Source organism: Callospermophilus lateralis, chromosome 2 (genome assembly GCF_048772815.1).
Source record: "Callospermophilus lateralis isolate mCalLat2 chromosome 2, mCalLat2.hap1, whole genome shotgun sequence".
NCBI classification, from domain to species: domain Eukaryota; kingdom Metazoa; phylum Chordata; class Mammalia; order Rodentia; family Sciuridae; genus Callospermophilus; species Callospermophilus lateralis.
Genome location: NC_135306.1, coordinates 11496530 through 11518100, shown reverse-complemented (window position 1 = coordinate 11518100; position 21571 = coordinate 11496530). Strand labels below are relative to the sequence as shown.

The window sequence follows — 21571 nt, the reverse complement described above, 5'->3', positions numbered from 1 at the left end:
TAATTCCAAACAGATTTTTGTTTATTTCACAAAGTAATATGCTGCTTCCTTCCATTATGTTGATATAATTATCTTAACCAGCATTTATTGGGCATCTGTTACAACCACAGTCCTGGAGCTAAGAGGTTAAACATGAGTGCAGTTGACTATCATGTGATAGGATATGTCTGAAAAAGCACAATGGGAACCATCAAAAGGAGTGATTAATTTAGTCTGGGAGAACAGGGGAATCTTTATCAGGAATACAACATTCTAAACAGGTTCTAGAAAAGAGCTCCCAGGCATAGAAGGATGGAAGAGAAGTTTATTATCCACTAGAACGAATGAAGGCATCAGAGAATGAGGTTATGTAATGTGTGAGCTAAAAAAGGTATGCACAGTTGATTATTTCCTTTGTTGGCAGAGCATGTTTTGGATTTGTAATACTGTCTTTCTAGTTCTACTTTGGAAGTTCTTTGAAATGTTTCGCCAAAAATGACACTCTCCCCCCCAAATGCCATTGGTACTTGTTAACTATACAGAATAGTAAAATTATTTGATCAATTTTGCTCAAAAATTGTTTCTTAGGAGATCATTGCTTTTAAGATTGTTGGTAAAAACTCTTCAAATAGATAATCTAAAGACATAAAATATCTGTGATTGTTTATAAAAATGATAACATGTTTGTAGAAAAGGAACCTGGCAGTTATGTGATATATAAAAGACCATCTATTAACAAAGCTGCTATATTTGAATAGTGACTTATATACACTGGCTATATGGACTTTATACTTCACATTAAACTTCTGTTATTGTATGTTTGGCTAGAACCTTAAAAAGATTTTAGTTTGAGTTTTTGGTGAATGATCAGAAAACACAATTTAATCATAATAATACTGGTGAATGCTCTTTTTTTAAACACAGTGATATCCTGTGAAAGTTGGTTATTGTCCCAGAAACAATATTCATCCTTATATGGAAATGGTTGTAATTGACATTTTTGAACTTAATCTGAAAAAAAAATTTTTAAAGGAAAGAGCACTACTTTAATTTTTTTTAAATCGATTTTTATAGCAAGATATAATTTAAAAGGGCAGAATACAACTTCAAAGTGTACAGCTTTATGACATTTTCCATATAATACACTGCTGTGATTATTGCCAAGAGCAGGGAATACCCATCACACCCCTCATAATTATTCTTGTCCATTTCTAGTCATAACAAACACTTCTATTATCACTGTTGTGACTTTTTCTCTCTTTAAACTGTTCTTGAACTTCGTTAAAATGCAGGTATAAGTATATACTTGTTTGTATCTAACTTCTTTTGATCATTCCTTTTGGGAGTGTCTTAGAAGCTCATTTTCTAAATTTGTTTTCATTGTTTCAATTGCTAGGAATATTTCATATTAATAAGTAACACTTAAAAATCCATTCTACTGTTATACATATTTGGGTTTGGGGTCCAATTTTAGCCATCATGAATAAAGCTGCTGTGAATGTTCTTGCAACTGTAGTGGGATTTGTACATATTATTAGACATATTTGACATTTACTCATATTACTCAATTTAAGAAATTATTGTGAATATGGCTTCTTTGCCAGATACATGCTTTGTAACCTATAGTTTTACATGTGTTATTATGTTACAGTTTTTAAAATTTTTGCTTAGCTTCTTCAAAGACTAAATTTACAATAGGAAAAATAACTTACTGAGTGAAAGCACAAAAATTGATTTGGCAAAAAAACTGATGAATGTCTTTCTCACCATCTTGCTATAATTGTCAGTCGTGTCTTGTGAGGGGTACATGTAGGACTTTTTTTTAATATCTTTTTTTTCCGCCCTTTGGTGTTGGGAATGGATTCCAGGGCCTTATGCATGCTACCCACGCACTCTGTCACTGAGCTACATCCCCAACCCCACATTCCTTTTGTGATCCAAGGATAAATGATGTTTTTAGTAACACAAAATACATTGCATATTGTTAAAGGTGTTTCTTATAAGCAGTGAAGTTATTTTGGAGGCACTCTTTTCTTTCTACTTTCCTTTTGAAAGTGAAAAATGTTTTATTCAGCTTTTGTACTTTGTGCAGGGATCCAGCAGGCAAATGACATAACAATAGTAATAGTTACCTTTTTTTGAGTGCTTAATGTGTGTCAGATGCTGCACAGAGCATTTTATATCCATCATCTCTTTAATCCTAAGAAATTCCTTATGAGGTAGTAATTACTATTTCCATTTTAGAAAAAAATAAAGAAACGTTGACTCACTGAGGCTTAACAATATGCTATCATTCACTTAACTAGTAAAGAAGTAGAGGCAGGATTTGCACCACTTAGTACTGACTCTACCTCAAATTCTTTTCCATAATCCTATTTGTTTATCTTCAAACATAAGTAAAAATTTCTTTATACAAAAATGTATATATACATAATTTTATGGAATCACATAAATATGCTATGTACATTTTTACTTTGCTTATTTTTAAGTGTAGTCTTTTCTTCACTGGTGGGCCTTTACTTTGTTTCTGGTTTTTAGCTTTAATTTTGTTCTTTTTTTAAAAAAATTTTGTTGTTGATGGACCTTTATTTATTCATTTATTTATATGTGGTGCTGAGAATCAAACCCAGTGCCTCACACATGCTAGGCAAGCGTTCCACCACTGAGTCACAACACCAGCCCCATGTTTTTAGCTTTTAAATAGTGCTTTAGTAAATATTCTTACACATGTTCTAAATCTTTTGAGTTTCATGGAAGAGTTGTAGGAACATGAACGCTAGATCAAAGGGTGATGTATTTTTAAAACTAGTTAGTTGGTTGGTTTGTTAATAGTTGGTACTGGGGATTGAACCAAGGGACACTGTACTCTGAGCTACATCCCCATTCTTTTTATTTTTTGAGTCAGGATCTTGCTAAGTGACTGAGTTGGCCTTGAACTTGATATCCTCCTACCTCAGCCTCCTGAGTAGCTGTGATTAGAGGCATTACCAAGCTGGTTATTTAATTTTGTATTTAATTTACTTATTTTCTGTTTGGCTTTCAGGATGTGGTAGTTTATAGTTCCACTAGCAATGTAGTTCCACTAGCCAACAAACCTATTGATATATCCCAGCCTGTATTATTATTATTGTTATTGCTGTGTTTAATTTTTGCTGTCAATAGATGTGATACCAATGTATTGTTAGTTTGCAGTTCCCTGACTGCCAATAAATGTGAGTGATTTTGCTCTTCTGTGAATTACTTCTTCATATTCTTTGTACATTTTTTTTGCTATTCACATTTAAAATAAATTTTTTTTGTTGTAGTTGGACATAATACCTTTATTTTTGTTTATTTATTTTTATGTGGTACTGAGGATCGAACCTAGCTTGCACAAGCTAGATGAGTACTTTACCGCTGAGCCACAACCCCAGCCCCATGCTATTCACATTTTTTATTGGTGATTATTACAGTTGTACATAGTAGTGAGATATGTTGTTACACATACATGCACACAATATAACAATATAATTGGGCAATATCACTCCCCAGCATTGTACCTTTGTCTATTTAAGAGGTTAATTTCTGATCACTCTCTATAAATTATGAATATTAATGTTTTGCAGCTGCATTATACATATTTTTAGTCTATTTTTATTTTTTTATTCTAATTTGTTATATATGACAGCAGAGTGCATTACAATTCATATTATACATATAGAGCACAATTTTTCATATCTCTGGTTGTATACAAAGTATAGTCATACCATTCGTGTCTTCATACGTGTACTTAGGTAATGATGTCCATCTCAGTCCACCATCTTTTCTACCCCTGTGTGTGTGTGTGTGTGTGTATATGTATGTATACACACACACACACACACATATATACACACACACAATTCACAATGGAATATTGTGTATATATACGCCACATTTTCTTTATGCATTCTTCTACTGAAGGGCATCTAGGTTGCTTCCGCAGTTTAGCTATTGTGAATTTGCAGCTATATACATTGATGTGACTGTGTCCCTTATAGTATGCTGTTTTTCCATCCTTTAGGTATAGACCGAGGAGTGGGATAGCTGGTTCAAATGGTGGTTCCATTCTCAATTTTCTGAGAAATCCCCATACTGCTTTCCACATTGGCTGCACCAATTTGCAGTCCCACCAGCAGTGTATGAGTGTACCTTTTCCCCCACATCCTCGCCAACACTTATTGTTGTTTGTATTCTTAATAGCTGCATTCTGACTGGAATGAGATGAAATCTTAAAGTAGTTTTGATTTGCATTTTTCTAATTGCTAGAAATGTTGAACATTTTTTCATATATTTGTTGATGGATTGTATGTATTCTGAGAAGAGTCTGTTCAGTTCCTGGGCCCATTTATTGATTGGGTTATTTGGTTTTTTGGTGTTTAGATTTTTTCGTTCTTTATATATCCTAGAGAGTAGTGCTTTGTTTGATGTGTATATGGTAAAAATTTGCTCCCAAAATGTAGGCTGTCTATTCGCCTCACTGATTGTTTCTTTTGCTGAGAAGAACCTTTTTAGTTGAATTCATCCCATTAATTGATTCTTGATTTTAATTCTTGCACTGTAGGATTATTATTAAAGAAGTAAGGGGCTTAATCCAACATGATGGAGATTTGGGCCTACTTTTTCTTCTGTTAGATGCAGGGGCTCTGATGTAATTCCTAGGTCCTTGATCTGCTTTGAGTTGAGTTTTGTTCATGGTGAGAGAGAGCAGTTTAATTTCATTTTGTTGCATATGGATTTCCATTTTCTCAGCATATTTGTTGAAGAGGCTATCATTTTTCAATGTATGTTTTTGGTGCCTTTGTCTAATATAAGATAACCGTGATTATGTGGGTTTGTCTCTGTGTCCTCTATTCTGTACCGTTGGTCTATCAGTCTATTTTGGTGCCCAAACCATGCTGTTTTGGTTACTATTGCTTTGTGGTATAGTTTAAATTCTGGTATAGTGATGCCACCTGCTTCACTCTTCTTGCTAAGGAATGCTTTAGCTATTCTGGATGTCCTGTTTTTCCAGATGAATTTCATGACTGCTTTTTCTATTTCCATGAGGAATGTCATTGGGATTTTCATTGGAATTGCATTAAATCTGTATAGTGCTTTTGGTAGTATGGTCATTTTGACAATATTAATTTTACCTAAGAACAAATTAGATCTTTCCGTCTTCTAAGGTCTTCTTTAATTTCTGTCTTTAGCGTTCTATAGTTTTCATTGTAGAGGTCTTTAACCTCTTTTATTAGATTGATTCCCAAATTTTTTTTTTTTTCTATTTGAGATTATTGTAAATGGGGTAGTTTTTCCTCGTTTCCCTTTCAGAGGATTTGTCACTGATATACAGCAATGCCTTTGATTTATAGGTGTTCATTTTGTATCTTGCTACTTTGCTGAATTTTATGTACTAGTTCTAGAAATTTTCTGGTGGAATTTTTTGGATCTTCCAAGGATAGAATCATATTGTTGGCAAATGGTGCTAGTTTGAGTTCTTCTTTTTCTATCCATATCCCTTTAATTTTTTTCATCTGTCTCAAAAAAAAAAAAAAAATGACCAAACATTACCTCTCAAAGCCCTAGAAAAATAGGAAAAAAATCAATACCAGAAGCAGTAGAAGACAGGAAATAATTAAAATCAGAGATGAAATGAATGAAATTGAAACAAAAGAAATAATTGAAAAAGTTGACAAAACAAAAGTTGGTTCTTTGAAAAAAATAAATAAAATTGACAAACCCTTAGCCATGCTAACAAAGAGAAGGAGAGAGAAAACTCAAATTACTAACATTGATGATGAAAAAGGAAATATCACAACAACACTACAGAAAGACAGAAGATAATTAGAAATTATTTTGAAAACTTTTATTCCAATAAAATAGAAAATATTGAAGGCATTGACAAATTTTCTAGAGTCGTATGATTTGCCCAAATTGAATCAGGATGATATGCACAAGTTAAACAGATCAATTTCAAGCAATGAAATAGAAAACGCCATCAGGAGCCTACCAACCAAGAAAAGCCCAGGACCAAATGGAAACACAGCTAGTTCTACAAGACCTTTGAAGGAGAACTAATACCAAAACTCTTCAAATTATTTCATGAAATGGAAAAAGAGGGAGCACCTCCAAACTCATTGTATGAGGTCAATATCACCCTGATTCCATAAACACATCAAAGAAAGAAAACTTCAGGCCAATATCTCTAAAGAACATAGATGCAAAAATTCTCATTAACATTCTGGCAAACATATCAAAAAGATAGTGTACCTCGATCAAGTGGGATTCATCCCAGGGATTCAAGGTTGGTTCAATATACGAAAAAATCCATAAATGTAATTCATCACATCAGTAGAATAGGAATCATATGATCATCTCAATGGATGTAGTAAAAGCACTCAACAAAATACAGCACCCCTTCATATTGAAAATACTAAAAAACTAGGGATAACAGGAATGTATCTCAACATGGTAAAAGCCATTTATGCTAAGCCCCAGGCCAACATCATTCTAAATGGATAAAAATTGAAAGCATTCTCTCTAAAAATGGGAACAAGACAGGGATGCTCTCTTTCACCACTTCTATTTAGTCAACTTTTAATTGACTTTATTTATGGTTTCATGCCTTGCAAAACATCAAATTCCTATGTAGAAAATGTGTCATGGTTAAGATATTTCCTATCTCTTGCCAGGCATGGTGGCACACGCTTATAATCCTGTGGACTCAGGACGTTAAGACAGGAGGATGGCAAATTCTAGGCTAACCTCAGCTACTTAGTCAGATCCTGTCTCAAAATAAAAAGGACTGGGGATGTAGCTCCATGGCAGAACGCCCCTTGGTTCAATCCCCAGTACCAAAAATAAAAGGATATGTAGTTTGGTGGTAAAAACCCCTGAGTTTGATTCCCACTACTGCACAAACTTAAAAAACCTCTCCTAAGAATCTTTTGTAAATGTAATTTGGAGATTTTGTTAAATATTTTTATTTTACATGTTAATTTTTATGTCTTTAGTCCATCTGGCATTTATTTTTGAACATAGCATAAGATAGCATTCCAATTTTACTTTCTTCCAGATGGATAACCTGTTGTGTTATTCCTATTTTCCTACTGAGTACAACTACCATCATTGTCATATCTTACATTCTGTCATCTATACTGGGATTGTTCTGTCACTAACCTGTTTGTGTTTTCCTCTCTCGATACTCTTTTGACTAAAGAGGCTATGATTTATGTTCTGATACTTTGTGAAGCAAGTCTTTTCTATTTCCTATGAATTACTTGACTATTCTTTCCATTTTAATCTTCCACAAAAGCCTTAAAATCATTTATCCAATCTCATCACCACCACTATCTTATAAGGTTATGTAGTGATTCTAATTTGAATTCATTAGTTGACATTGAGTGTGTAAATTGAAAATTGTTATTATATCTTCACAACTAAGAATAATGGGATGTCTTTCTACCTGTTCAGTAAAGACTTCAGATATGCCTTCATGTAAGTCTTGTGCCTTTTTTATTTTATTCCCAGATTATCTTAGAGTACTCACAAGGTAAGTGGAGGGTGTTTTTGTTTTTTGTTTTTCCATTTGGTACAATGGAGAAGAAACATTGATAAATTTTCTGTTCATCTAGCTGTTGAGTTTTGATGATTTCCAAAAATGCATATTTTAGATTTCTAAATATACAGTAAAAATGTTTCACCTCTTTGATTTCAGTGTCTTTGGAAGCTACCAGTTGTCTTGATTTTGTTTTTATATGTGGTAGAAATATTAAGACAGTGTCAGATTTGATGATGGTGATAATTAAATTCCTTCTCTAATTCCTGATTTTAGTTAAAATGATTTTAGCTTTTCAATCTTTGGGGGAAATATGCTATTTATTTTTTATAAATAATTTTTATTTAAGTTTTCTCTTTCTTTTTTTTTTTATTCTTTGTTGGAGTTTGTTGGTGGTGGTGGTGATGGTGCTGAGGGATTGAACCTAGGGGCACTGTACCATTGAGCCATATCTTCAGCCCTTTTTATTTTTTGAGACAGAGCCTTGTTTAGTTGCTGAGGCTGCCTTGAACTTTCAATCTTCCTGTCTCAAGTCTTCTGAATTGCAGGGATTACAGGGATGCACCACTGTGAGCAGTTTAAGGTTGGAATTTTTATTAGTAATGTCTACTGAATTTTATTAAGAACTTTTTCAGCATTTCATGAACATGATTTTCTTTCATTTGTTGATGGAGTGCATAGTTGATCAACATGATAGACTTGATATTGTCTACAGTTGGCTTCATGTAATAAATTTCTACAGAACAAGTACCTCTAACTAAATTCTTTGTGTTCTTTTCTTTCTGGTCTTTGGCCAGGAGCTCTTCAGTCCTGATCTTTATATGATACTAGTAAGACTCGAATGGAAGCCTCTTAGCTCCAGTTGCCAGTTATCCTAGGGTTTGGTGACTTATGTTAAGTTGGAGTTGAGAATAAAGATAAAGGAAGGCATTTTCTATTTCCAGAATCCTCCTGTTCCTTCTTTGTTTTGTTTTGTTGTTGTTGGTTTTAGTTTTTTTTAGTTGTTTTTTTTTTTCTTTTGAGAGAGAGAGAGAATTTATTTATTTTTTAGTTTTCAGCGGACACAACATCTTTGTTTGTGTGTGGTGCTGAGGATCGAACCCAGGCCGCACCCATGCCAGGCGAGCGCGCTACCCCTTGAGCCACATCCCCAGCCCCAGGTCTTTTTATTTTATGTAAGTATGTCTTTCTGTTCCTTTTAAGTCAGTGTTTAGTAGGCAAAATTTACACCAAACTACTTCTACAACAGATTTTTTTCCCCCAGCTCTTTTTATTTTTAAGACAAGTTCTTGTTAAGTTGCCCAGGCTGACCTGAAACTTGAGATTCTCCTGTCTAAGCCTCCCAAGTAGCTGGAATTGCAGGCTTACACCACTGTGCTGGGCTCTGAGACCTTTTTAATAATGATAAAATAATGAAATAGCAATGTATCTTGATGTTTTTCCTTTCTTCCATCCTTTTGGCCTTTTTTCTGAAACTAATCTGCATTGTTTTCTTCAGTGATTGTCAATTTCAATGGAAGGAACATTTTTGCCATGAAGCTTTTATTCAGAACCTAAACTAGTAGCAAGCTCATATAATCAATATTTACATTTCGAATTGTTTATTCAAAGGAGACTATAAAGGCCCAGATGCATTTTTATAAGTCTGGAAAAATAAATTATTATGATTTCATTATCAAATTATTAGTTATGATTTCATTATAAAGCAGATTGATTTACTAGGCAGTGATTAAATAATACTTACTCACAGGAACCTGCCTGTGGATGCCCAACAATAAAAGGGGATTGATTTATCAAGAACTGTGCTGGATGTGAAGTTTGAAATCCTGAGTACTAGTCTTAGTGCTCTAACTAGCTTCCTTGAACTCAGATGGGGTTCTGTACCTATAACCATTCATTTCCTCTTCTCTAACATGAGGTTCCTGAAGTAAGTGGTTGATCCTTCTTTAAACTTTAACATTGTGGGAATATCAGATACTATTGGTCCTCTATATCCACAGATTACATATCTGTGGGTTCCATCCCCAAACTTAACCAACTAGAGATTGAAAGTGTTAATTTAAAAAAGTTGCTTCTGTACTGAATATTTACACACACTTTTTTTCTTGACAATATTTTTTAAACAACATAATAGTTAAATAGCATCTACATTATATCAGTTTTACAAGTAATCAGGATACAGGAAGATTATGTAGGTTAAATGCAAATACTTCACCCTTTTTATAAGGAACCTGAGCATCTACAGATTTTGGTGTCTGACACAGTTCCCAGAACTAGTCTCCCTTAGATACTGAGGGACCATTGGAGTGTTTGAGCCCTGCCTCAAAATACAGGCCATGATTGCAGTGTTTCACAGCTGAGTTCTTTTTTTTTTTTTTTTTTTAAATATATGACAGCAGAATGCATTACAATTCTTATTACTCATATAAAGCACAATTTTTCATATTACAGCTGAGTTCTTTTGCTGTCTGGTTCTATAGGAAATTAGGTTGTTGTGAACTTTACAGTGCATTGCATGCTCCAGTAGAGCAATTAACTATAGTAGATCCCTTTAAAGTTTTATTTGTGAAAATAATTTTTAAACCATGATGTCTCTATGAAGTCATTTCTCCTCTAGGGAGTTCTTGTAAGTAATGTCTGTCTAGGGAGCTTTAAAGGGTTTTTGCTTTTGTTTTTTTTTTTTGTTTATTTGTTTTTTTTTAAAGTATTTATTTATTTTTTTAGTTATCAGCAGACACAACATCTTTGTTGGTATGTGGTGCTGAGGATCGAACCCAGGCCGCACGCATTACAGACGAGCACACTACCGCTCGAGCCACATCCCCAGACCGTTTATTTGTTTTTTTGCAGGGAGTGTTTGTTTGGTACTGGGGATTGAACCCAGGGACACTTAACCCAATGAGACAGAGTCTCTTTGAGTTGCGTAGTTTTGCTAAGTTGCTTAGGCTGGATTTGAACTCGTGATCCTCCTGACTCAGCTTCCTGAGTCACTGGGATTACAGGTATGACCACCACACCTGGCATAAAAGGTTTTGAACTTACTGGAATGTAAATGTAGAGCTGGGCTTGTAGCTCAGTGGTAGAACATTGGCCTAGTACATGTGAGGGCACTGGGTTTGATCCTCAGTACCACATAAAAATAAATAAAAGTATTGTATCCATCTACAATTAAAAATGTATCTTAAAAAAAAATGTCGGGGCTAGAGTTGTAGCTCAGTGATAGAGCACTTGCCTTGCATGCATGAGGCCACAGGTTTGGTCCTTAGCACCACATAAAAATAAAGATATTGTGTGTGGGAGACCAACCTTATGTGACTGGGTCACACTCCCCGGCTGGGTGCTGAGGTACTCAGTCACAGAAATGTGGTCAGTGTCTCGTGCATGGGTGTGTCTTGCTATAGCCCCATGGGTGAAGCTATGCTCACCTGTTCCTTTGTAATATAACCCCTTGCCCTGTTTAGGATAGAATCTTCCATAGAAGTGCCTTGTGTGTGTGTCCCCTTCTCTTATTGTGTCCTTGGGTGTGGCCTACCCAGGTGTCAGTCACCTGCTGACCGTGGACATTATGAAGATACTCAGCCCCCTGAAACCTGACCCCTTGCCTCATTTGAATAGCTTCTCCTCAATAAAAGGGGTCAGCACGTGCTCTTGCTCTCTCTCTTTCTGCGGACCCATAAGGTCAGAGGAGCCGTCACAGCGACCCCAAAGAAAAAGGTATTTGTGTCTCTTGTGTGGTTATTTCATGCAGCCCAGTTAGCCCAGTTTAACTGGAGTGACCCCTGAGCCTTTTAGTCGCGAGAGCAGAAACCCTGCAATTGTGTTCATCTTCAATTTAGAAGAAATTTTTTTTTAAGTATAATGAGCTTGATCATATTAAAATTGCTGACATTTGACAGTTTTTGACATGCAAAAATGTCATATACCTTAACCTAATTGAGTATTGCTTGTCTAAAATGCTTGGGACCAGAAGTGTTTCCTATTTTGGAGGTTTTCGAATCTTGGCATATTTGCGAAGTCTTTACCAGTTGAACATCCCTAATCTGAAACTCTGAAATCCAAAATGCTCCAAAATATAAAACTTTTTGAGCATTGTGTCAGTACTCAAAAATTTGAAATTTCATAGCATTTAGATTTTCAACCTTCACATTAGGGATGCCCAACCAGCAGTTCTATCATACTAGATCATTACTTGAAAGATATTCCAACTTAAAAGCAGAACTGTTTTTGTATTAGGCACCTGTTGCTTATTCAGTCAAAAATAATTGAATGTGGTGGCACAGCTTAGGTGGCTGAGGCAAGAATATCAAAGCCAGCCTCAGCCAGAATGAGGTGCTAAGCAACTCAGTACTACCCTGTCTCTAAATAAAATACAAAAGAGGGCTGGGAATGTGGCTCAGTGGTTGAGTGTTCCTGAGTCCAATCCCCAATGCCAAAAAATAAAAATAATAATAATCGAATGCATTCAGTTTCCTGCAAATGAACTTGAGAACATTATGTTAAATAAAATAAACCAAACTCAAATAAAAGGTCATGTGTTTTCTCTCATATATGGAGGCTAAAGAGAAAAAACGAAAAGAAAGATGTGAGTTGGTGGGGGGTTTCCAATGAGAATCAAAGGGGAAACATAGGGAGGAGAGGGAAGGGGAAAGTACTAGTGAATGATATGGACCAAATTGTATTGTTATATCATGTGCGTCTAAAAGGTCTCTTGTTTAGAAATGTTATTAGGAGGTAGATAGTTGGGGTAGCATAGAGTGCTACATGGCAGGCATGATGTTAAAGTCTGAGGAATGTCATGTACTCAAAAGGCAGAAAAAAACTTGCCAATTTCTGAAAGCATCATGGGTCTGTGTTATTTTAAAGAGAAAACGTACGTGTGGATTTTTGTAAGAATATGGATTTACTACCTTCCCCAAGTCACTAATATTTTATCTCTTTGGAACAAAATATTTTTCTTCAGTTCAAAACAAAACATTTAATTATTGACTGATTTGCCTACCTGTAGCTATCAGCCCTTTTCATTTTTTAAGTTTTCTATATGAATATTTTGATTGTAGTTCCTAGAGTGGTTTATTAGAAAAATGTTGAAAGAACTGAACTCTTTAGTTTTATACAAAGGACCCTGAGATGTAGAGGGAATAAGCTGCATGACCAAATTTATTAATTCAATATTTATTAAGCCCTCAATAAAAAAGGGTTCAGAATAAAATTTATGATAAGCATATAGAATAATGAGTAACCTGGACTGATTGTAGGGCAAGGCGATTGGGGGAAGTGGAATGATAGTATCAGATTGGAAAAGCAGTAAGGGAACCATTGACTTTTTTTTTTTTTAACAGTGGAGTACCATAATAGAATGTATGCTTTTGAGTATTTTATCAGGAAGAAATGAAGAGATTAGGCAAATGAACAAAGCCAGGAACCGGCAAAGTAATTAATAGTGGCTTAAATTAAAAACTAAAAGGAAGAAATAAATTAGAGAACAACTGTAAAAATTTCCAGGACTTGGTAACTAAGAACATTGCATTGAGGGAGAGAATTGTCAAGACAATTCTTTAATGTTATGCCAGAGTGCAAAGAGAGGCTTATTTGTGGGGGGAAAAAATGTATTTGATTTTGGACATATTGCAGATAAAAATCTGCAAGGGCTTGTAATTGAAAGGAAGATGTAAGCCTCAACAGGCAAAACTGTAAATGGAAGAGGGAGCTTAGCGTGAGATTGGGGCTGAAGACCACAGCATAGCAATTATTTGTGTAGAGGGAATAATTGATGCCATATTATTCTTTCTTCTCTCTGGGTATCTTAATTGTTATTGTTGTTTTTTTTTAAATATATTTTTAGTTGTCAGTGGACTTTATTTATTTTTATTTGGTGCTGAGAATCTAGCCCAGTTCTTCAGGCACGTGAGGCAAGTGCTCTACTACTGAGCAACAACCCCAACCCCATTTTCACTGTTTTGCATATGCATAGCCTTAATGTATTTGAGTAATTCATGACAGTATTGTATCCAGAGAGCTGTTGTGTGCCTTAGAACTTTGCAGTCATAGTAAAAGAGGACACTTTAGGATACAGAGGAGCCCAGCCTAAAGTAGTGCAGTGTAATTAGTGAAACCACTGGCTCTTGGGACTACTATTTCAGTTGCAGGGGCAGAAGGTGAACAGTTAAATACCTTGTATGTCATAGGTGTTTGTAAGTCCTTTGAGTTTGAGTGCACTTTTTATTTCCCAACAACCTCGTGAAGTGGGGGGAGTATTATCCTGATCTTACAGATGTTGAAACAGAGGTTGAGAGAGGCTGAGTAAAATCAGAACAGAGATGTTCCTTCAATTATTGATCTTTTTACTGTGCCGTACTTTGCCATGTTTTCCAGTAAGACCTGTTGGATGTTGCTGTCAGGCTTATGCTCAGATAGTTTTTTCTACTTAACTGCTTTCATGTAGTAAGCACAGTGTTTTAGATTTGAAATGTTATTCATTGAATTCTGATGGAGTGACCTTTTTCCTGGAATCAGAAAGCCACATGTATAAAATGAATAAAATGAAAGTTGGATCACCTATGTCTCTACCCAGGTGTGCAAACCTCCTAGAATACTTACAAATGTCAGCATTATTTTCTTTTACTCTACTGGGTATGGGGAACTTTGTTTAGAAAGATGAATTAAAAGTTAAAAGAGGGCTGCTGTTGTAGCCGAGGGTTGGTAGAGTGCTCACCTAATGTGTGTGAGGCACTATGTTTAATTCTCAGCACTGCAGGTAGATAGGTAGGTAGTGTTAGGTCGGTGGTGGTGACTTAGTGGCAACTTAGAACAAAGCAGCCTGTGCTGCTTTGAACATCAATCAGATGCCGGCGGAAACACCTGTCAATCAGCCAGCTCTCCTGACTAATGCCTGTCAATCAGCAGGACCCCCTGGCCAATCCTGGAGTTCAGCCAACTCCCCTGACCAACTCAGGGACCCTAAAGACACCTTTTCCTGTCCCAAGCCCTTCCCTTCCTGCTGTAAGCCCCATAAAAGTCCATCCGGTCGAGCTTCCACCTGGTTTCTCCTCAGACCCTTCCCCTGTCCCCTCTGTGGGTCTGATTGAGTTCCGCCCGGGAGTGATATCTCAATAAAGCCTGTTCAGCGGCCCTTTTAAATCTACCAACTTTGGTTGCTGCCTGCCCAGCCTGATCTGACAGGTAGGTAAGTAGGTAGATAAAATAAAGGTCCATCAACAACTAAAAAACAGTTTTAAAAAAGGTTCAAAGATATCTGGAGGAAAAGATATTAAAATTACACCATTTCCATAGCATCCAACTCCTGATTAACTGAAAATTGTCATTTATGACATTACCAGAAGAACCACAGTATAATTCCAGTTTATATTGTTTTAAATAGGCAGAAACAAGATTTTTTGTGTGTGTCATGATACAAACACTGATTTGCACCATGAAACTTCCTGTAATTTTCAAGCCTAGGTGGAAATAGAACATTTACTTATTCATTTTTTGTATATTTGTGTACTGCTTCTCAGTAAACTAGAAGCAAGAAATGGTATCTCAGAACTAAAGGATAGTGTTGAATATGGGAACAGTGTAAATTTTCTTGTGTGTGTGTGTGTTTGTGTGCTTTTGTAGTATCAGATTGGGAAACATTTTCTTTATTTTTATCTTGAAAAACTGATTTTAAAGTTTCTTAAAACTGGTGAATATCCAGTGAATCATGAGAGGGAAAATGCTGAATGTTTAACTGTTCAGCTAGAACTTCTCATGCAGCTGAATTATGATTTCTCACTTGCCATATACAGTTAACACACTTCTTCTTTTAATATTCTTTGTTCCTTGGAAAAATGCTAAAAGAAAATAAGAATTTCCCATTATTGCCTTTGTGGAAATGTATTCATATCTAATTCCTGATTCGCTGCCCTGGCTACTACCCATTTTCCCTGCTACCGATTTTCCTTGCTTTTCTGCTTAAGAGAGGGATTCTAGACAGAGGAGGAAACAGCTTTTAAATGCTGCACTGCGGGTGTACTAAGCCATTCCCCCACTGTGCAGTCTGGAAATCCAGGAGCACCTCTCTGACAATGCATTCTAATGAGTTGCTAAAGATGCCAGAGCATGTGCATGCATTTTCTTTCCCCTCCCCCTTTCTTCCTTTTTCCAAGCCCCCTCTTCTCCCTGTTTCCCCTCCTTCTCCTTTATCCCCTCCCTCTGTGTCTCAGTTCTGCAGTACACAGGAGGGAAGCACACTCCTGCATTGCAAGGCTTTCTCTTAAGGATGTATTGTGGCTTTTGTTTGGATTGCAGCGTGCAGACTTACAGGTAACACTGAAATTGAGTTAAACAGTTATATTCTATTAAATTGTTTTCAGATGTAAAATATTACATTGGATTTCATGGAAAAAATAAGTTAATCTTGGCTAATTTTACTAGTGGTGATTGTAATGAAATGTTTTCAGAATTACCATAAGCAGATTCTATAAACAACTCAAATGAAAGAAAATGGGGGTAGATTGATCTGTGATTGCTTTTGTTTTATGTTGATCTTGAAAGCTTGGTGTGGTGTTGCTTCTCTTTAGAGTAAGGACCAGTTATGTGGGGTGTTATTGATTGTAGCCATGATAGTGATATCAGAAGGGGTGGAGTGGGAAGGGTGATAGCAGCCTGGGCTAGCTAGGTTCTTTGATTTAGGGCACTGGATGCAAATGTAAATTGCTTTCTCCTTTTCTTCTATCAGCTGTTCAGAGGAGACTCATTACAACTCCTGCTGAAGCTCCTAATCTTCCTCCCTTCTTCTAGCCCTTTTCTCTACCCTAACCTGGCCTGAAGACATTGCCCCAAAATTTACCTTTCTCCCTTGGTGCTATATGTATGGTGAACTTGGCACTATGGCCTCGTCTGGGACTGGCCAGACGACGGCTCTTGGCTCTCCCTATTCCAAGAAGGATTTAAAGGGAAATTGCACTGCAGGCAATGCATCAGAGCAGCAGCACCGGGAGCTTGGGGACTGAGGCTCTTCTGGCATTAATATACACATGCACAGCTGACCGCAATGACAGCAGCTGCTCCTTTGAACTGTTGGCAGCAGCCAAGCGGCAGCATGAAGTGAGAGATCACTCCTGAGCTCAAGATGAACTCCACCTTGGATGGTAATCAGAGCAGCCACCCTTTTTGTCTCTTGGCATTTGACTACTTGGAAACTGTCAGTTTTTGCCTTTTGGAAGTGCTGATTATTGTTTTTCTAACAGTATTGATTATTTCTGGTAACATCATTGTGATTTTTGTATTTCACTGTGCACCTTTGTTGAACCATCACACTACAAGTTATTTTATCCAGACAATGGCATATGCTGACCTCCTGGTGGGGGTAAGCTGCTTGGTCCCTTCTTTATCACTCCTTCACTATTCCCTACCATTAGAGGAGTCCTTGACTTGCCAGATATTTGGCTTTGCAGTATCAGTTCTGAAGAGTGTCTCTATGGCTTCTCTGGCCTGTATCAGCATTGATAGATACATTGCCATCACTAAGCCTTTAACGTATAATACCCTGGTTACACCCTGGAGACTACGCCTGTGTATTTTCCTGATTTGGCTATACTCCACCCTCATCTTCCTGCCTTCCTTTTTCCACTGGGGCAAACCTGGATATCATGGAGATGTCTTTCAGTGGTGTGCGGAGTCCTGGCACACAGACCCATACTTCACCTTGTTCATCGTGATAATGTTATATGCCCCAGCAGCCCTCATTGTCTGCTTCACATATTTCAACATCTTCCGCATCTGCCAACAGCATACAAAGGAAATCAGCGAAAGGCAAGCCCGCTTCAGCAGCCAGAGTGGGGAGACTGGGGAAGAACAGGCCTGTCCCGATAAGCGTTATGCCATGGTCCTGTTCCGAATCACTAGTGTATTTTATGTCCTCTGGTTGCCCTATATTATCTACTTCTTGTTGGAGAGTTCCACTGGCCACAGCAACCGCTTCGTATCCTTCTTGACCACCTGGCTTGCTATTAGTAACAGTTTCTGCAATTGTGTCATTTATAGTCTGTCCAACAGTGTCTTCCAAAGAGGACTTAAACGCCTATCAGGGGCTGTGTGTACTTGTGCAAGTCAGACCACTGACAAGGACCCTTATACAGTTAGGAGAAAAGGCCCCCTTAATGGATGTCATGTCTGAAATGGCTCAGTCACTAGTTCACTAGGAAATCGGGGACAGAATAATTTGACTAAGCAATAGCACACAAGTGATCTATCCAAATATCTTTTTTTTAAATTTGCATGAAATTTTTTCCTAAATGTGATTTTGAATCAGAAGAATCAGGATCATGAGTATAAATTTCTCTTGTTCCAGTTTTTGAAATGTCATGGAAATGACTACATTTCTCAGATTTAAAGGAATAAAGCCATACCTAACACCTCTCTCCAGCTGGTGTGACTGAACCTGGGTGTGAAAAAGCGTCAGCATTTTAAAAGTCATCATTCTCTTGTCACTTTTCTAGATTCTTTCCAGCATTTGGACTTCCTGTGCAATTGATATCTTTCAACAGGGAATATTAAAATATACTGATAAATTAACAGGGACTTAATTTTTTTTATCTGTACACTGCAAGTTTCAACACTGTCATTTAGACAGCCAAATGTTTTGCGTTATATTCTCTTGAGAGAACTCTTAATGGGGTGAATAATGTGAACAATTAAACATTACTTTTAAAATTTTGCAATGAACCACAGAAGTAAAAGTGCAACCAACTCATAGTTTATGAAAAACTGAGCTACTTTTTTGTGCTATGCTTCACAGAGATTTTGATACATGTGCATATAAGTAATTGATGCAGTATTTTTGCCCAGGTGTTTGTGTATATTGAGAATATTTGAATTGAGTTAGATTTCTCTTTCATGACAAAATGTATTTCAGTGAGCTAAAATTAATTGCAAGCAGTTGATAACGGTGAAAATATATAAAAATGTGACTTTAGTGTTTTTTGTTCTTTTTTATCCAAAGACTTTTGAAATATTAGAACAGCAACCAGAAGAGTGCCATAGGTAATCAAGTCAAAATATACTATTGGCTGGAGGTAGGGCTCAGTGGTCAGTATATGCAAAGTCCTGAGTTCACTATCCTGCCCAGGGAGTGGGGTAAATATGTATGTGTACACGCACTGTAATATACTCATTTTTTAAAATGGAGCTAATTGACATGTTTTCTTCGTGGTTAAATAGAATCAACTAATACAGTAAAAACTAATTTTGGAAAGCATTCTTTCAGTGTTAAAGAATCCACGTTGAGTGAAGGAAGGGGAGATTCTGGTTAATCTGAATCTCTTTTATTGCTTTTTTTTTTTTTTTACTGGAGAAAAAAATCTTTTGGCATACAGTTTTTTCTATAAGTCTTTTGTTCATTTTTGTTTTTCCAACACACTGGCAAATTCTGTAGGATTTTATTATCATTTTCTAGAATTATTATCAGAATGGTATGTATTTGTGTATAATATCATGTTTTGTTCTTAAAAATGATTATCTTTAAAGCAAGAAGTTTACTTTTCTAAAAGGAGAGAAGGATTTCTGGCAGCTCTAGGCATAAAATATTTCCTTCACTTTTCTGCCTGTTTTAGTTTTTAGAAATCTTCAGACGACTTATTTGATCTCTGCCTTTGGCTAGATGTTGGTATCTGAATGCAGCAGTGGTGTTCAGGGAGATGGAAGATAGAAGAAACCCAAGGGACATGGTCTAAAGTGGATTCTGAATCCAAGAAAGGACATGGATATTTATAAAACAGGCAGATATGTTTTAGTTTTCCATCCTGATGTTAGAAATCCCTTGCCCTTTTAAAATAAAAACCAACATTTGTTTGATTTTAGGTTCAGTTAAAATCAGTTTGATTTTAACCTCAAATGTCTTCTCTTTAAACTTTTTTATTTTAAGTGACTATTATATAAACATTCAAGCATCAGATTCTCAGTTCTTCTCAAAAGCTTACTGGCTCTTTATATTTAGTTGTTAGCAGATTCGATTCTAAGCTGTTTCAGAATTTAGAACTCATACTGAAATTGCAAGTTAGGTTAGGAATGACTTTGTTGAATTGCTGTTTCAAGTGGAAAACCTTTACTGCTGGATTCTGAAAAATAGTTTTTATCATACATATTTTATATTTGTTAAAATGGTACAGATGTAAAAAAATTACCTTTTTTCATGTCTGCTAGAGAATGTAACCTATTCAGATTTGCAGTTTGCTTATGAATTTTTTGTTCAGTAAATATGGGAATCTTAAAGACTTATATAGAAAATTGATGCTAAATCAATGGATTTTACTTTCTCAAGATCAAAGGAGCTGGGCGTTTTTAATTTTTTGCTCTGATAGGGGTTCATTTTGTAAAAAGAAAATACCTATTTAAATTTTTTGGTAATGGCTAACCAATGTGGTTTTGTTTGTTTGCTTGTTTTGGTACTGGGGGCTGAACCAAGGGGTGCTTAACCACTGAGCCACATCTCTAGCCCTTTATATATTTTATTTAGAGAGAGGGTCTCACTAAGTTGCTTAAGGCTTCTCTAAGTTGTTGAGGCTGGCTTTGAACCTGCTATCTTCCTGCCTCAGCCTCCAAGTTGCAGGGATTACAGGCATGTGTCAGTAGGCCTGGCCAATCTGTTTTTTTGTTGTTGTTGTTTTAATGATTGCAAAGACAGTTCTTTTAATAAGATCTTTTGTAAGTAGATATTTTCATTGTTTTCCTAGTTCCAAATTTGGATTTTATTAGACAGTGTTTTTAAGCATTAGAATATCTGTTAATATCTGAGTCCAACAAAAGTGGAAGCAAAGTAGATCAGTAATTTTTAAGAAAAATAATAAGTGTCCTCCCCCACCTGAAGCTTTTTTAATAGCAGTTATCTTTCCAGTTTATCTTGTCTTCAGGGAAACCTAAGATTTCTTCCAGGTATCAGCTCTTTTATTCTCACATTTATTTTCTGTACTGCCATTTGTTCATTTTGGTTTTTGTTTTGTTGTATGTGCATGTATTGGGTGAGGGGGGACAATAGGTTCATAGTTCCAGTCTTCAATGGTGCGATTACTTTCTGCATGATACATTGGGAGTTTATCAATGCAGCATTTAATAACATTTAGTTTAAATACCAAACCAACTAGTTCAGAATGAGAAAATAGTATATTTTTAGACTCAAATACTTTGAATAGCTCATTTCACTTAATATGGTATAAGACTAGTATCAGAGGACTTATTTAGAGATTATATCAGAGGAATACTGTTAGAGATTGTATTGGAAATTATTTCATAGTAAATTTTAAAATAAGATTATACTGTTTTATTTGTAAATGAGTTATATGTTTTAATGCAGTGATTTCAATGAAGATGTGTTTTTTCCTTATAGACATAAAAAGCAATTATAAGTGAACTAGTGCTCCACTTTAGTAAGAACATTATCTTATACCAGAATGGATAATTGAATTTTTAAATTTATTCTTTTTATTTTTTATAGTGGGGTTAATTTTTATTTATTTATTTATTTTTTGAGTTGTAGATGGACACAATACCTTTATTTTATTTATTTTTATGTGGTGCTGAGGATCGAACCCAGTCCCTTGCGCATGCCAGGCGAGCGCTCTACTGCTGAGCCACATCCCCAGCCCAATAATGGGGTTCATTTTGACATAATCATGCATGTAACATGGGTTGCACATTCTCATTCAGTCCACAGAACCTCCCCTTTCCCTCTCCTCCCTCCCCCTTGATTCCCTTCCTCTACACTACTGGTCTTCCATCTATTTATTATTTTTTACATTGGTCCATTATAGTTAATACATAAAAATGGAATTCATTATGATGTACTCATAGATGCAATATAGGATAAGTTGATCAATTTTGTTCTGCATTTGCTTCCTTTACTCATTCCTCCTCCCTTCCCCTGGTTCTACTGCACTGCTCTACTTTTTGTTTTCCTGATATCCTGCTCTCTCCCCACCTTTTTTTCTTTAATTTCTCTCTAGCTTCCATGAATATTTGAATTTTTCATGATCCTGTTGACTCTTACCCAGAATTCTG

The 21571-nt window shown here is 36.0% G+C and overlaps 3 protein-coding genes across 8 annotated transcripts in view; all 3 read left to right on the top strand.

The window, feature by feature from the left end:
• Positions 1-21571, top strand: part of Rabgap1 (RAB GTPase activating protein 1) — a 167444-nt gene that overhangs the window by 78484 nt on the left and 67389 nt on the right. The gene's annotated exons all lie outside the window — the stretch shown is intronic.
• The window catches only part of LOC143641423 (uncharacterized), a 166217-nt gene that overhangs the window by 94004 nt on the left and 50642 nt on the right, over positions 1-21571 (top strand). The gene's annotated exons all lie outside the window — the stretch shown is intronic.
• Positions 16650-17696, top strand: Gpr21 (G protein-coupled receptor 21). Its single transcript, XM_076843118.2, has one exon. It carries the CDS (start codon positions 16650-16652, stop codon positions 17694-17696), a length of 1047 nt encoding a protein of 348 aa, XP_076699233.1.

Bases quoted from the DNA above. Each gene is read 5' to 3' on its own strand.
- Gpr21 (XM_076843118.2), top strand. From the start codon at position 16,650: ATGAACTCCACCTTGGATGGTAATCAGAGCAGCCACCCTTTTTGTCTC.